General features: G+C 45.3%; 2 protein-coding genes across 3 annotated transcripts; one reads left to right on the forward strand and one right to left on the reverse strand.

Annotated features, from left to right (window-relative positions):
* Nucleotides 1–1684: 1684 nt before the first annotated feature.
* On the reverse strand, nucleotides 1685–6929 carry sbk1 (SH3 domain binding kinase 1). Of its 2 annotated transcripts, none has more exons than XM_028967518.1 (4): nucleotides 6697–6929; nucleotides 5136–5317; nucleotides 4769–4971; nucleotides 1685–3861 (listed from the first exon to the last, which is right to left on the reverse strand). In XM_028967518.1, exons 2-4 carry the CDS (start codon nucleotides 5254–5256, stop codon nucleotides 3094–3096), a joined length of 1092 nt encoding a protein of 363 aa, XP_028823351.1. In that variant the 5' UTR covers nucleotides 5257–5317; nucleotides 6697–6929; the 3' UTR covers nucleotides 1685–3093. The 2 variants fall into 2 exon arrangements, with proteins under 2 accessions (XP_028823351.1, XP_028823350.1); XM_028967517.1 differs by having other exon boundaries at nucleotides 6250–6929.
* On the forward strand, nucleotides 6914–11228 carry LOC114768048 (uncharacterized). The gene is made up of 4 exons (XM_028960122.1): nucleotides 6914–7011; nucleotides 7099–7242; nucleotides 7553–7677; nucleotides 10798–11228. The coding sequence occupies exons 1-4, from the start codon at nucleotides 6962–6964 to the stop codon at nucleotides 11226–11228; spliced, it is 750 nt and encodes a 249-aa protein (XP_028815955.1). The 5' UTR covers nucleotides 6914–6961.
* Nucleotides 11229–14557: the final 3329 nt, after the last annotated feature.

A 14557-nucleotide genomic window follows, 5' to 3' on the forward strand; every position in this document is an offset into this window, starting at 1 on the left:
CACTTTTTTCACTCATGTTCTCCCTCTCTGTCTCTCTCTCTCTCTCTCTCTCACACACACACACACACACACACAAAAGTCTCTGAAAAGCCAAAATCCAGGTCAGATGTCAGACAGACACCTGCTTCCTCTCGAATAGACGCCACTGTGTGCTTGCCTTGCAAAACCCCGTAATTAGCCCCCCGCCAAATGAACAGAGGGACCCGCGGCCAGGAAATAAATGTTCCCACGGACATGGTAAACACACACAGGCAGCTGGAGGTTCTAGGCTCCTAAACACTAAAACTAGTCTTCTTTCGGTTACCATGGCAATCCCCGAGCCTTCGCTTCCTGTCGTTTGCGAGTGTGTGTTTGTGAGCGTGTCATCGATTTCTAATGCTGAGGACCTCAGGGTCGGATCCATATTCTCGGAGTGCGAAGAGTTTTGCGTGCGTGTGTTCTCATTTGGGAGAGAAAATAAAGATGTAAATAAAAACCCGGCTTCCCTGCAGACCGCATCAATTCACAAGGTGAAAGGGACAAGGCGTTCTTTCTGCTTCCTGTCCTGCTCTAGCCCTCCTCGCCTCCCTCTCCCAGCCGTGTGGAGCTCAGCCCCGACGCCCACCGAGCACCGACCCTGGTGTGAAAGTGCCGTTTGGAGCGTGTGTCACTGATAAATTAATCAGCGAAATGGAGTTCGCATGCGACTGGACAGGCATTTCGTACCATAAACCTGCTTTAGAGAGAGAGAGAGAGAGAGAGAGAGACCATCACCTCATGACTCATTTAATGATGTGCTTCCATCCTGACAGGCATTTCATTACAGACACTCAGTGCAGAGTGAGCTCTGGCAACCGCATTATATACATGACTAGAGCTCTAGTTCCCGTTTTTCTTTTCTTTATTTCTGATGAGATCAGACACACTGGCATGCACACACACACACACACACACACACACACAAGCCCACAGAAGACAACCCAGTGTGTGTGTGTATACAAGTGCGTGCATGGCTCGGCGACAAGCGCATTTCCTCTAATCAAACATAAGTCCTGCTGAGGCGATTGTGTTGCACACGGTGCTGCTTGTCGCACAGGAAGTTTGTCTTTGAAGTTTTGGCATCGTCTGCAGGAGTCGCTCCTCTGCTACATACTTTTCAGGCGCTAAACCCCCCCCTAAATTCACAGTAACAGAAAACAGCTACATGTGTGCACTACATCGAACCAATAAAAGATACTTACGACTAATTTTTTGGATGAGGTACATTTGAAACGTGGCTTCGAGGATGCGTGTGTCCACCATGCACCGGTGTCACTGGCTACCCTGCAAAAACTACACAATACCACTAACAAATTCAGCTGGGCAAGGTTGGTCTGTGCCACACTGTCCCAAATGTATGTGAGAATCTCCATTGTTTTGATTGCATTCTAGTCATATTAAAAAGAAAGTGAAGGGAATAACGCAGACAATTTTCTCTAGGGCGCTTTCAGAGTGTTGACAAAACGAGTGCATATCAACATGAAAGATTTTAAACACATATTATTAAATTACAGTGCCTACGGGTGCCCCGTTTGAGGGTCTCAATGTAATTTTTTTTTGAGCCCATAATAAAGAGCCTGTATGACCACTGTGTAAACCTCTTCCAACACTACTGCACCTAAACTTTTTTATTTTTCATAATGGAATTAAATAAACCACCAGCCAATTTCTAAGAATTTGATATAATGAATGTAGCATTAAAGAAACCTGGACCCTTTTTTTATTTAACTACAAATACAAATGGATTTCCCAGGACATTCAAAATAATTTTTTAGATGCACTAGGATTGTATGACACAAAACCTCCAATAACTGAAAAGTCTCCAGGGCGCCTTTAATTAAATTACTATATGTATAATACGATCTATAAATTTCTATGATGCCATGAACAAAGCTGGAAATATTAGGTAGTACATCGTTGAGCTACGGATTAAAGTGTGAACAAAACAGCAATAATGGTCGAGAGAATTAAGGTCCTGGCCGTTATTTTTTCAAACACAGCACTATTACTTTTGCCTATTTTTAAGCACCACAAATCTGACTCAAAGTACTAGATCCAAAAAAGATCATAGCCTGCGGGCGCCTCATAAATATTAACGGCTGCATTTGTAATAGCGCTGTCATACAACAGTCAGGATCTGCATGGGCAGCTCTAGGCGACCAATGGTTGCATGACTGCCAGGTTCTCGGCTGGTAAACGTTCTCAAACCTTCAGCACCTCGTCAAAAACAACTCTTGAGACTAGGTGTCAAAAAAGCAGCAGTCTGACTGCACCAGCACTAGAGGAGGCTGGTGTTAATCCCCATCCCCTGGACAGACGTGGGACGTCCATGCAATCACAGGGAACTAACAAGGGATTGGCCAGTTTTTAATTATGTTAAAAACTATTTAGTAAAATTATCATGTGCCAAATAAAACTCAACATATGCAGGTTGTGAACTTACATTAGAAATTACTAGACTAAGTCAGTCGGAAACTGTAGGTTTGCACAATTATGTACGTACTTGTTATCATTTTGACAAACGTAGCCATTATTATTTATATAAATGTATATTTTACACAATGTTTGTCACTATCAGGATAAACCAAATATGAAGGTAATAGCAGAATTTTGGGGTATTTAAAAAAAGGTTGCATGTGAGCAATGTTTAATTTCAAGGTAATTGTTATATGATTATTGAAGTTACCATTACCATGAGACTGCGGCAGACATCTTTTCTTGGATGGGTGAGGGCTACACAACTGCAGCAATGGAAGCAGGACTTGGCCACGTTCGGGTACGCCTGCAATCACCTAATGAAAATAATATTTACTTAACGTCTTCTAGCCCTGTACAGTGTGCTTGAGTTATTTACACCATACACATACAAACACACACACACACACACATTCACTCTCATACACACACATGACAGACTATAAAATATCCCTGTACTATGAGAACAGCTTATTATTGGTATTGTCCAAAAAACACAACTGAGTGTGAAAAGCCGAACAGGAAGTGATTTAATCTCCTCTAAGCTCTAATTGGTCAGCTACGAACGGCATCAGGTGTGCCATGAAGAAGTGGTATGCTTCAGACGCAGATCTCGATGGGCGTGGCCATCACCATCTTGCTTTTGTCCTTACGGTTTGGGGAGGGACTTTTGGCTGGCTCCTCCCTAGAAGAGTGTGGCTCCGACAGGATGCTACGTTTCAGGGGGGCGGGGCATATGCAGGACGTGCCAGGGGGAGGAGACGGCTCTGCATGTCTGTGGGAGGAGCGGGAGGAGTTGCCTCCACCCCTGCAGGAAGCGCGCCGGCGATGGCGACTCAGCAGGTCGTACTTCAGGAAGTAGAACACGTCCTTCACCCCGCAGCGACGGTCAGGGTCTACGGCCAGCAGGCGGCTGAACATACGCAGGGCGTCGTCGGAGAAACGCCGCCATTGGGACGGAACCGCGCCCGTCGGGCACCCTGCCTGCTGCCACCGCTGGAACTCCGTGTAGAAGGTGTCGTTGAGCAGCGCCGCCTCCCACGGAAAGTTTCCAGTGAGCATGCAAAAGAGCAGCACGCCGAAGGCCCAGACATCTTGCGCCGTCGCCACGACGATGCCCTCTGTCCCTGACACCTGGCACACCTCGGCCGCCGTGTATGGGATGGTGCCGCTGATGCGCCGCACGCGGCTGCCCACCCTGCGCGTCATGCCCAGATCGGCCAGCTTCACGCGGCGGCACTCGCGGTCGAACAGCAGCACGTTCTCCGGCTTTACATCGCGGTGCACCAGGGACCGGACGTGCATGAAGTCCAGAGCCAGTCCCAACTGCTGAACACAGCGCTTCACCATGTCCTCTGGCAAACCGGCCTAGAGACGGGGACACAAGACGGGTCACAGACAGTCGGAGGCCCACTGCCATATTTTCCAGGTGCCGTATAAAACACAGCGTATGGGGCGCGTTCAGTAACGTCACATTCTCTAGTTCATCACTCAGGATGCCTGAATGAAAGAACTGTTCATCTGCATGTTTGTCTGGACATGGTCCTGAGATGTCAACATCATTCCAGAATGGTAGCAGACTAGTGGGTGTAAACCAGAAGACCACAAAGTCACAGATTCAAACTCCACTTACTACCATTGTGTCCCTAAGCAAGACACTTAACCCCGAGCGTCTTCAGGGGGGACTGTCCCTGTAACTACTGACTGTAAGGCGCTCTGGATAAGGGCGTCTGATAAATGCCTTGAATGTAACTGTAATCCCACTGATTTGACTAAATTGCAGATGAAATCAACCAATCACCCAAGTATAACAGAATCCTTTGGACAGGAAAACTGGGTTGATGCATTAAAGAATATTTGTTTTTCTGCCCCATTTAGCTGACTATCTTATCCAGAGTGATTACAACCATTTTTTTTTTGCAAGGTCAGTCCCACTGGCTCAATTCAAATGTTACCGATCAGCTTAGTAACTCCAATTAAATTAATACATTAAATACCACAAAATATTTTGATTAATAAAACAAATCTAATATATTGGTGTTATTATGAACTATCTTGCTTTTTCAACCAATTCTGTAATTGAGGGATTGAAGCACAACAATGCCGGTGATGCCACCATACCTGTCAGAAAGTGATGAAGATGACAGGGATGTCACCACCCTGTGGGCAGAGTGATGCTGATGATGGGAGTGACAACGTACGAGAAAAACAATGCGAAATGCTGTAATGGTAAAGATGACGCCACGGCTGCGGGAGATGAGGAACAACGTGGTACCTGCGGGGGGATAATGTCAAACAGGTCTCCGGCGGGCGCGTACTCCTGGCCGAACACGTAGCTGTCGTCCGTCTCAAACAGGACATCCAGGGCCTGGATGACGAAGGGGCTGGAGCTCAGGGCCACGTTGAGGCTGTACTCGCGCAGGAAGGAGCGCAGCCGAGTCTTGTTCTTACTCACATACTTCAAAGCCAGCTTAGTTCCTGGTGCGCGCACACACACATTCATGTAAATGAAGACACAATACATGCCTACTTGAGCACAAAAAGTCATTTTTATAAGACTGCATATTTAGAAAGATTCTAAAGGGAACAGACGCTTCATATGTGCCCTGTGCATGTACACACACACACACACACACACACACCTTGTGTGCGGTGAGCCACTAGGTCCACTCTGCCGTAGGTGCCCTTCCCCAGCGGGGCTATCAGCTGGAATCGCTGCTGCAGCTCGGAGGCGGAGACCGGTGTTAGGGACAGGGCCTGCATGTCCTCCACCGGGGGCCCACCCACAACGCCACGCCCACCAGTTGACACACACACCTGGGCGCTGGAAGGGATAATGAGCGATGGTAAATTTTTGCACAATAATTCACCCAAGACTACTGCTGCTCGGCGTGTGCTCAGGGAGGGCTACCAAAAAGCTAACTAATATCAGTTTAAAGAATACTGTCTGCATTTATTATTCTTTTATTCCTTCAGGGCGGTGGAAAAATAAGTGTGAGAAGATGACCCAATTTCAGTTTGCATTTTCTGACACCAGACGGCATGTAGATCATTAGGACGCGCTAGTTTTGAAATTCGCAGGTAATAAGAAGCGTGATTCATTTAACCTGCCCGCTGCAATAAATGTTTTGTTTTTTCACTTTTTCATATAAATTAAGTTACTTCGATTAAATGTTACATGAAAATATCACTTGTTTCCACGAGTCCCTATAGATCAAAAGAACGCAGATGTAGGACATATTTAGTGTAAAAAAAACAAAACATTTATAACTGTGACTTATTTAAACGACTCGTTATAAAGTGGTACAGTGAATCGTATTAAAGAACAGAAGAGACGTCGGCGTCGTTATAAAAAAACATTTATAACTGTGACTTTTTAAATGACTCGTTATAAAGTGGTACAGTGAATCGTATTAAAGAAGAGAAGAGACGTCGGCGTCGTAATAAAAAACATTTATAACGGTGACTTATTTAAATGACTCGTTATAAAGTGGTACAGTGAATCGTATTAAGGAACAGAAGAGACGTCGGCGTCGTAATAAAAAACATTTATAACGGTGACTTATTTAAATGACTCGTTATAAAGTGGTACAGTGAATCGTATTAAGGAACAGAAGAGACGTCGGCGTCGTAATAAAAAAACATTTATAACGGTGACTTATTTAAATGACTCGCTATGAAGCGGCACAGTGTCGGATTGAAGTGAATCGTTTTAAAGAACCGCGTCGTCTGCGCGGCCCCGCGTGACTCACTCACCCGCTCGCGCCCTGCCGCTCTCCCGCATGGTCCTGCATCCACGCGCCCGAGGTCACCTCACCGCTGCTCGTCCCCTTCCGCCTCTTTTCCTCGCCTTCGCGTATTCCCTTCCTGCTCCGTTATCGACCTTTCTTTGTGCGTGTTTTTTTTTTTCTTTCTCGCACGTGTTTTAACGACGTCGTCCTCGTTAACGGATGGAGATTAACGCACGCGAGAGCCCGCGCCGTTTGCATGGACGAGGTATTGCCCCATTGTCCTCGGCGCGGAACAGATTTAAAAAAAAAAAAATTAAAAAGAACTGTAAGCACTATTGAATCCCGCTGCTCGCCTCTCGGACGTCGCCGTGCGTGCGTGCGCGCGCGCGCCGGCGAGCACGCGCCTTTTGCGAGGTTGCGCGAGGCTCGTCACCCTGTTTCCCTTCCGCTCCCGTCGGCGTGTCTGTCTGACCCAGTTCGGTCCGCTGCTGCATGATGGGCAGGACGGCGGCGCCTTCTCTCCACCCCGCCTCCTTACTTCCCCGTCTTCAAGTGCCCATTAGACGAGACGCCACAGAACTCCATTCACGTTTATTGTTCCCTCGTTCTACAGCCTCACGTGAGACAGAGCCAGGGTCCTAGTGCCTGGCCGCTAAAAAAATATAAGAAAAAAGGCAACAGTAGGACAGATCATCTGCAAGAGCATCCTTGTGCCAAAGGCAGGTGGGGGGAGGGGGATGTGCGCGTTGGGAACAGTGCTGGTGAGGATGGAGAGACTCTCTTCTCGGTAACCAGGGCGACCTTAAAAAAAAAAAAAACGTCCTCCAAAACTTTCTGAAATGTGGACCTCCTTCTTTCCCCTCCTCTCAAGCAGGGATGGATACGAGAGGCTCTGGCGAGAATCTCTGCCTCTTCACAGCTGGGCGTGGGGACATGACTGGTCGTCTGTGACCCAGTATTCTCCATGGAGTGATAAATCCATACCAACCCCCCCAAGGAGCCAGCGGGACCTTGTCGGGTCAGGAGTTGCTCTGAAATTCGTTGTATTTTTAATTTTTTTATTTTTTTGGCCCGAGAAGGGCAAATCTATTCTTACAGCGCTGAGCGTGGCATGAAAGCTTTATGAGGCGTTGTAGCAAACATGCTTTTACAGCGCAGGGTAAAACAAGGGCGCAATTAAGTATTCAGCCAGTAAATAATGGATCATTATATAAAGAAAAACACATCTAACACGACCTTCAGCTTTCCAAGCTTTGCAGCATTAACAGTTATATCTAAAACAAACCGCTATAATATCAGGTCTTAAAGTTGGTGTGGACCTCCTCTAGGCCTAGGAGATGCTCAGCTGGAAAGGGATCCGGAGAACTTGAGACGATCCTCAAACCACTCATTCCAACCATTATGCACAGGACCATCAGGGCATGCTGGTACCATGATCAGCAACAACATTCAGGTTGGTGCCTTCTTCTAAAGTGAAAGTGAAGTGATTGTCATTGTGAAACACAGCACACAGTGCACACAGTGAAATGTTCACCCTTAGTGAGCAGTGGGCAGCCATGACAGGTGCCCGGGGGTGCTTTTGCTCAGTGGCACCTTGGCGGATTGATATTCGAAACGGCAACCTTCTGATTGCGGGGACCGCTAGTCCACCACTGCCCCATTCTTCCCATGGTGCGGCTCTCGGCACTGTCTCTTCCCCAGGAAAGCAGACCTAAGCATCCGTAGAAGAAAAGGACACTATTTAATTTCTCAAGTGCCATGATCCAGGTGTCCATCCATGTCACAATTTGGTCACTCGGTTCCTCAGATCCTTATACGTGTGCCAAAGAGTCTTTACTCCAGCCCTACCTTAACCAGAAGAACCAGGTTCAAACCCCACCAGCAAGACACTTAACCCAAGAGCACCAGTAGTCCCTTTAACTACTGATTGTAAGTCACTTTGGATAAGGGTGTCTGATAAAAGCCATAAATGTAAAATGTGGGGCAGATTGTGAAGATATGTGGGTTGGAACAAAAACCAGATTTTCCTCCAGGACCAGGTTTGGGAAACACTGCTCTATGCTTCCATCACGTCAGGAGAAAATGTTCACTTACGCACGCAGTGATGGGATATATTATTAATAAGCGCTGTGTAATGTCATGAAATACAGTACAGGCCAAAAGTTTGGACACACCTTCTCATTCAATGTGTTTTCTTTATTTTCATGACCATTTACGTTGGTAGATTCTCAGTGAAGGCACCAAAAATATGAATGAACACATGTGGAGTTATTTACTTAACAAAAAAAGGTGAAATAACTGAAAACATGTTTTATATTCTAGTTTCTTTGCTCTGATTACTGCTTTGCACAGTCGATGAGCTTCAAGAGGTTGTCACCAGTATATACCTTCAGTGAGAATCTACCAATGTAAATGGTCATGAAAATAAAGAAAAAACATTGAATGAGAAGGTGTGTCCAAACTTTTGGCCTGTACTGTATTTCATGACATTACACAGCACTTATTAATAATATACCACACACACGCAGTGATATCACGAAAAATGCTACTCATTGGAGAGGATGCCGGTTTTTTTTATAATAAAACATTGAAGTTTAATTCTTGCTTTACTTTAGCACGATTATTTTATTTTCTGTTTAAATTCGCTTTAGTTTAGCACAATAATTTATTGTCTGTCTGTTGTGATTCTGCCTGTGTGCATATCTAACCCACATTTTGTCTCATGGACGACAGGTCTGTAAACACTTGAGTGGCACCATTTATGCAGCGATATTTTAGACTGTGGTTGCAGAGGTGAGAGAGAAACATTTTGCCAACTCATCAACTCATATTGGCGACACATCAGAAACTGGAAGGTTTTGTGCATCTTGGCCACAATCCCACTGTGATCCGTTTGAATTATTTTAGTGAAAGGCAGTGGCATTTTTCTTGGAAAGGCTTTCTGCAATGACACTGTCTCCCCCTGGTGACGAAAGGCAGCAAGAACATGGAGACTAATGACGAACACTACAGTTAATGTTGCTCTGGGAACTGGATTTGATAGTTGCCATTAATAAATAAAAAAAAAGACCTGATTGGTCCATGCTGGAGTTGCCAGTAAATTAAACCGATGGATGAGTTGGGAGAAAAGATGGAACAGATGATGTTTCATGAAGAACTTTCACGTTAAAGGCACGATAATAAAGGATTCAATCTCAATATGCAATTTCGAAACCAAGATCAGACAGCGTGGGATGACATGAATGAATGAATGAATGATTTTTTTACATTTTTCCCAACTTTGGTTAATGCTTTTTCTCATACTAATTCTGCAACTTCATTTAATCGTTAGCACTGTCATTGCACTGAAATATTCATGAAAGTGAAGTAGATGACCTCCATGGATTTACCTGTTTGGCTCCTACAATACTACCTCAATACTATATCATAGTGGTGGTGGTAGCCTAGTGGGTAACACACTCGCCTATGAACCAGAAGGCCCAGGTTCAAATCCCACTTACCACCATTGTGTCCCAGGGTTTGCTGACTAGGTACCTTGAGCACTGTTCCAGTGTGAGCAGTTTTGTGCCAACGTACATTGTAAAAAGCGCTTTATAAATAAAAACCCATTCATATATTCATTTATTTGACAATTTTGGACGGTACTTCTCAACTTTGTCCACCAGATGGCGGACCAATCTGCTCTGCACCCATCACACTGACAGAAGCTTGATTTGAGATTACACCAAGGGCCTGATTTACCACAGCCTGTCTCGGCTTCACTGTTTTTTTCGCATGCACAGCACTAACACCAAAGCAGGTCACTTGCATAAGGAAGCGTTTAAAAATAGCCGTGGCTACATTTGCTAAATCTTGCTGTAAAAAAAGAAAACTAATTTGTATGATTGTTTTTGTTGCTGTTTTAAAGCGTTCTTCGATATTTTGCATGCAGATGTAGTCGCAAACCACGAATGAGAAATTCATTCATCCATTGCCGTAATTGGATTAACCTTTACTGCTTACTTTAGCCCACGGGCACCGAGCACAGTCATAGCAAATTAGCAAAGGCACGTGGCGACGTTGGTGGGTCACCAAATTTCGGAAGAATTGCAGATTCCAAAAAAGCGATTCGCGGCCGCCACCATCTTGGTGCCATGCCTGCGTACATTTTGAAGGGTACGGGCCTTTTTGAAACGTGCACCGCTAAGGACGCCTCCTTTTCTCCCTGTAATTGTTTCTTGCCAGCGCTTCACTGATCCAATAGCGTAAGGTCAACGGTCCCTTTTTTTTCCCCCTCCATGTCACGCCCTAAACAATTACTGGCTAACACCTCTTCAGTCATGCGTTAAATACATCAATTGCTACACATTAGCAGAAGCAACAAGGCCCGGTGGCAAAATGGCAAGCGCTGCGATTATAGGATCTTTGCAGTGAGGGTCTGCGTGTGTGTCCATGAGCCAAAATTTTATTTTCATAAACGCCCGCTTTTCAGGTCATTGCCTCCCCCAGCTGGAATATTTATATTCCAAGCCCACTTAAAAGCACCGGTGATTGATAATACCCTGCCCGCGTAATGAAACACATTCTGACTCAGGGTGGCGTGGGGACAGGACGGAGATGCTGTCTTCCGTCATGAAGCATCAGATGAAGTCCTCCGAGCTCCTGCCTCGTTCGGGGGAGAGAGAGAGAGGGAGAGAGAGAGACAAGCCAGAAGCCGGCCTGCAGCACAGCCTTGGCCTGAGATCCGGGCGGGAAGAAGTGCTTAAAACTGACACAGCAGCAGCGACGCGGTCCACATGCATAAGCGTCAGCATCTGGGTCTGGATCCTGGCTAACTGGCTCCTTCATGGCTCCTCAATAAGGCCAATTCTCCACCATTACTCACTTTCAAGACGCGTTTCCATTAAACCACTTAAACCACGAGTGCGGCCCGACATTTCACCACTGGGATTACAGGCTGGAATCCCAGATGAAAGTCGCTGTCGTTGCTCCAGTGACTCCCGTTATCAGCAGGGCCCCCTGTAGAATTCCGAGCAAAGCGCTTCAGCACGTCCTCCAAGCCGCTACGCTCCCTCGGCGATGCAAGATTCATGTGCGAAAAAGAAGAAGCACTTGACTGACTTCACATGTCTTCGCTCTCCTGGATTCACGCAGGGCATCGTGAACAAGACATCGTTAACCTCCAGTAATTTGGGGGTTGAGAAAGAACCAGAGTTCAAAAATCGCTCTCACGGAACGTTAATGTTATTTGACAGCAACTTGATTGATTTGATCACCTAAAATTATTTCTGACTCAGAATTATAAGAAAAAAATGATCACGTTTCTCCAATGACTCAAATAAATTGTGTTGATTGATTTCAGTTCAATTCATTTGATTAATGAGTCCAGCTCATATCATGCAGTGACATCAAACTAAATTTGATTTGCAGACACAAGTGAACCTTTGGAAAAAAGATTTGCATCGCAAACATGGTCATGCATATACCAAGTGATGTCTATTAAATGAAAATTAACACCAAATATTGAAAGCAAGCAAATTCAATTAGGCTGAACCCCACTATGAAATAAAAGGGTATGTGAAAATGAAAAATGTCAGTTTAATATTGACTTGTAATTTAGTAACATGTTTAATTACAAAATATATACAAACCTGAGCATGCATAATATACATTTTGCATAAAATTGTGTGCTAAAAAGACAAAAAACAGTATTTAAGTAGGGCAGTGGTAGCCTAGTGGTTAAGGAAGTGTAATCAGAAGGTTGCCAGTTCGAATCCCGATCTGCCAAGGTGCCACTGAGGTGCCACACACTGCTCCCCAGGCGCCTGTCATGGCTGCCCACTGCTCACTAAGGGTGATGGTTAAACGCAGAGGGCACATTTTGTTGTGTGCACCCTGTGCTGTGCTGCAGTGTCTCAGAATGACAATCACTTCACTTTCACAAGGCATTCTAAAACCTGAAGCAGCTCCGATCCTCAACTGCGAAGACCTTGTAATTCCAGCCGTTATGTCTGAATGTCTGGCATGGTGCTGCAGTGCATACCAACCAACACTCCCCTTTCCCCCAAGTTGCTCCTGGCATGTTATGGCCATGCCCAATCATTTGAAAGGCCCGGAACATTTGCCATACACAGAGTTACATTACCCATGTTGCCAGATGCCTACTCAGTACATGGAAATATAGATTTTAATGTAAGCTTTATGGGATTTCAAGATTGTTTTCCGACCATCATCATTGGGATGGTGATTCTCCGCTATGCTTCCAGGTTTTTGATAATGTGTTAGATGGTTCTTTTTTATTGCATTTGCCTTTTTCGGGCAAATAATTTGAGAAAAGAAAGATATCTCTTTCACGACCATTGGATGTGTCCATTAAAAATATATATATATATATATATATTCACTGTATCAAGTAACATGTCTACATCGGAAATATATTAATCACTGCAGTAATGAACTCCAAATCCAAGTGGCTTTATTTTCATTGTCAGGGAGTTAATCTACATTGGGGCTTGTATATTATGTGTGCTGCCTTTTTTGTACCAAGAGTATAAATAGCATAGGTCACAGAGTCCCTAATGCCCCATGAAGTGTTTATTTTAATCACTATTATGATCTTGATAATTAGTATAAATTAATTAGCTTCTCTGAGGACAGACAACACATAATGGCAAGAATTCAGCTAATCAAGGAGCCTGTTGTCCTTCAGAATGTGCAGCAAACGTGTCCTGCTGATGACAATCCTGTATCAATGTGCAAAAGCAGCAAGAATGTGACATTCCGACGTTCCAAGGTGACAAATAAAACTTGATTTGCTGAATTCTCTCCATTATGTGGTGTCTGTGTGTATCCACAGGAATGGACGGAATGGCAAGAGAGATGATCCCTCCACTCTTTAGTAGTCTGCTGCTTACCATTCTGATCTAAACCTTGACGGTTACGAGTTTCGGCCACCACTGCCCTTCTGTTGGGGGGGTTCCACCATGGCATCTGTTCTCTTGATCCCTCCCAAGCGTTCATGGGTATTTATTGGTATGACAAACAGGGGGACGCACCTGTGCAAAAAGCTTGTTGAAGAGCTCAAATAGTTTACATGCTTCCGTAAATCGAGTAAAGGTTCTGGTTTCAGGGCCGCAAACAAAGCTGCAGAACTCTGAACGAAACATTTTTATTGATTTACTTATTTCCCCGTCCCTTCCCATTTTTCATTTGCCCTTTTGAAATATGTCACAACCTCCAGTTCGAGACACACAATTGCATTAATAACCCGGTTTCCATTTGGCTCATTAATCTGGCAGCGTTTTCCCTAAGATGCTGTTCTCTGGTGACCATCAGTGGCCATATTGAAATTGGGTTTCCAAAGCCTTCGGTCAGCCAGTGACAGATGGGGGACTCTCCTCCGATAATGAACGAATTCAGCTTACAATCCGAGAATCCCTTGAGACCACGCGATGTGGTCAAGGTCGTGGTTTCGTTGCAGTTTCTTGCGTGTAACGTGTTAAACTAAGTTAATGCTGTTAACGCAGCTTGTTTACGGTTGGCCCACACGTAGGCCACCGGTCCTTTTTTCTCCTGACAAAACGGCCTCTTAACCCAATGCGATTGGTAAAATTGCACAAGAGGTTTATTGGACAGGTATGATTGGCCTGCGCTTGCCTTGCGCTGGAAACGTTTTTTTAACATTTTTGCCTCAAGCAATACAAAGCGGTGGACGTCCATTTCAGTTCACCTTCACTCAAAGTCGGCACCTTAGCGCGTACTTTACGGCCTGAGCCTCTTTCCCCTCGTTTGTCTCTCTAGCAGTTTCAATTATTACAGCGCGCTCCAGCCTCAAGAATGAATTTTAGCTTATTAATGAACTGTACAGGCCCCTTTTATGTTGAGGCGGCGGTGGCCTAGCGGGTGACGAAGTGGCTGTGGGTTCAAATCCGGAACTGTCGAGGCGCCGTCCCCACCCACTGCTCACTAACGGTGATGGGTTAAAAGCAGAGGACACATAACCCTCCCCAACGGAATTCAAACTATGATCTTCACACCAGCAGCGCACCGTTGTCACTGGTGTCTTCTGACATCCACTGACTGTGAGACGGACCTGAGACGGGCGCACAGGAAACGTCACCTCGTACCTTTGCGTGTTCGTCCGTCTTGTCTGTCTCGGGCTTGAATGAATAGGTACGTGACATATTGCTTCGATACACACAAACAACATCAACCGAAGCAAAACATACCCCCCACATACACATGCACACAAAAAAAGCTCTTTCTCCCCTTCCCCTGCCCCTCAGGCAGGAAATGATGTCAGGGCTTGTCTCCACGGAGATGGAGACAGTTGCTAAGATACTGTGACACAAGGC

The sequence above is a fragment of the Denticeps clupeoides genome, chromosome 2 (assembly GCF_900700375.1).
Source record: "Denticeps clupeoides chromosome 2, fDenClu1.1, whole genome shotgun sequence".
Classification (NCBI taxonomy): Eukaryota; Metazoa; Chordata; class Actinopteri; order Clupeiformes; family Denticipitidae; genus Denticeps; species Denticeps clupeoides.

Bases quoted from the DNA above. Each gene is read 5' to 3' on its own strand.
- sbk1 (XM_028967517.1), bottom strand. From the start codon at position 6,287: ATGCAGGACCATGCGGGAGAGCGGCAGGGCGCGAGCGG. The intron at 5,318-6,249 runs GTGAGTGAGTCA...TATCCCTTCCAG, and splicing joins GAGCGGCAGGGCGCGAGCGG to CGCCCAGGTGTGTGTGTCAA. The intron at 4,972-5,135 runs GTGTGTGTGTGT...TGCGCGCACCAG, and splicing joins AGTGGCTCACCGCACACAAG to GAACTAAGCTGGCTTTGAAG.
- LOC114768048 (XM_028960122.1), top strand. From the start codon at position 6,962: ATGTGCGCGTTGGGAACAGTGCTGGTGAGGATGGAGAGACTCTCTTCT. The intron at 7,243-7,552 runs GTCAGGAGTTGC...GACCTCCTCTAG, and splicing joins AGCCAGCGGGACCTTGTCGG to GCCTAGGAGATGCTCAGCTG. The intron at 7,678-10,797 runs GTTGGTGCCTTC...ATTCTGACTCAG, and splicing joins TGATCAGCAACAACATTCAG to GGTGGCGTGGGGACAGGACG.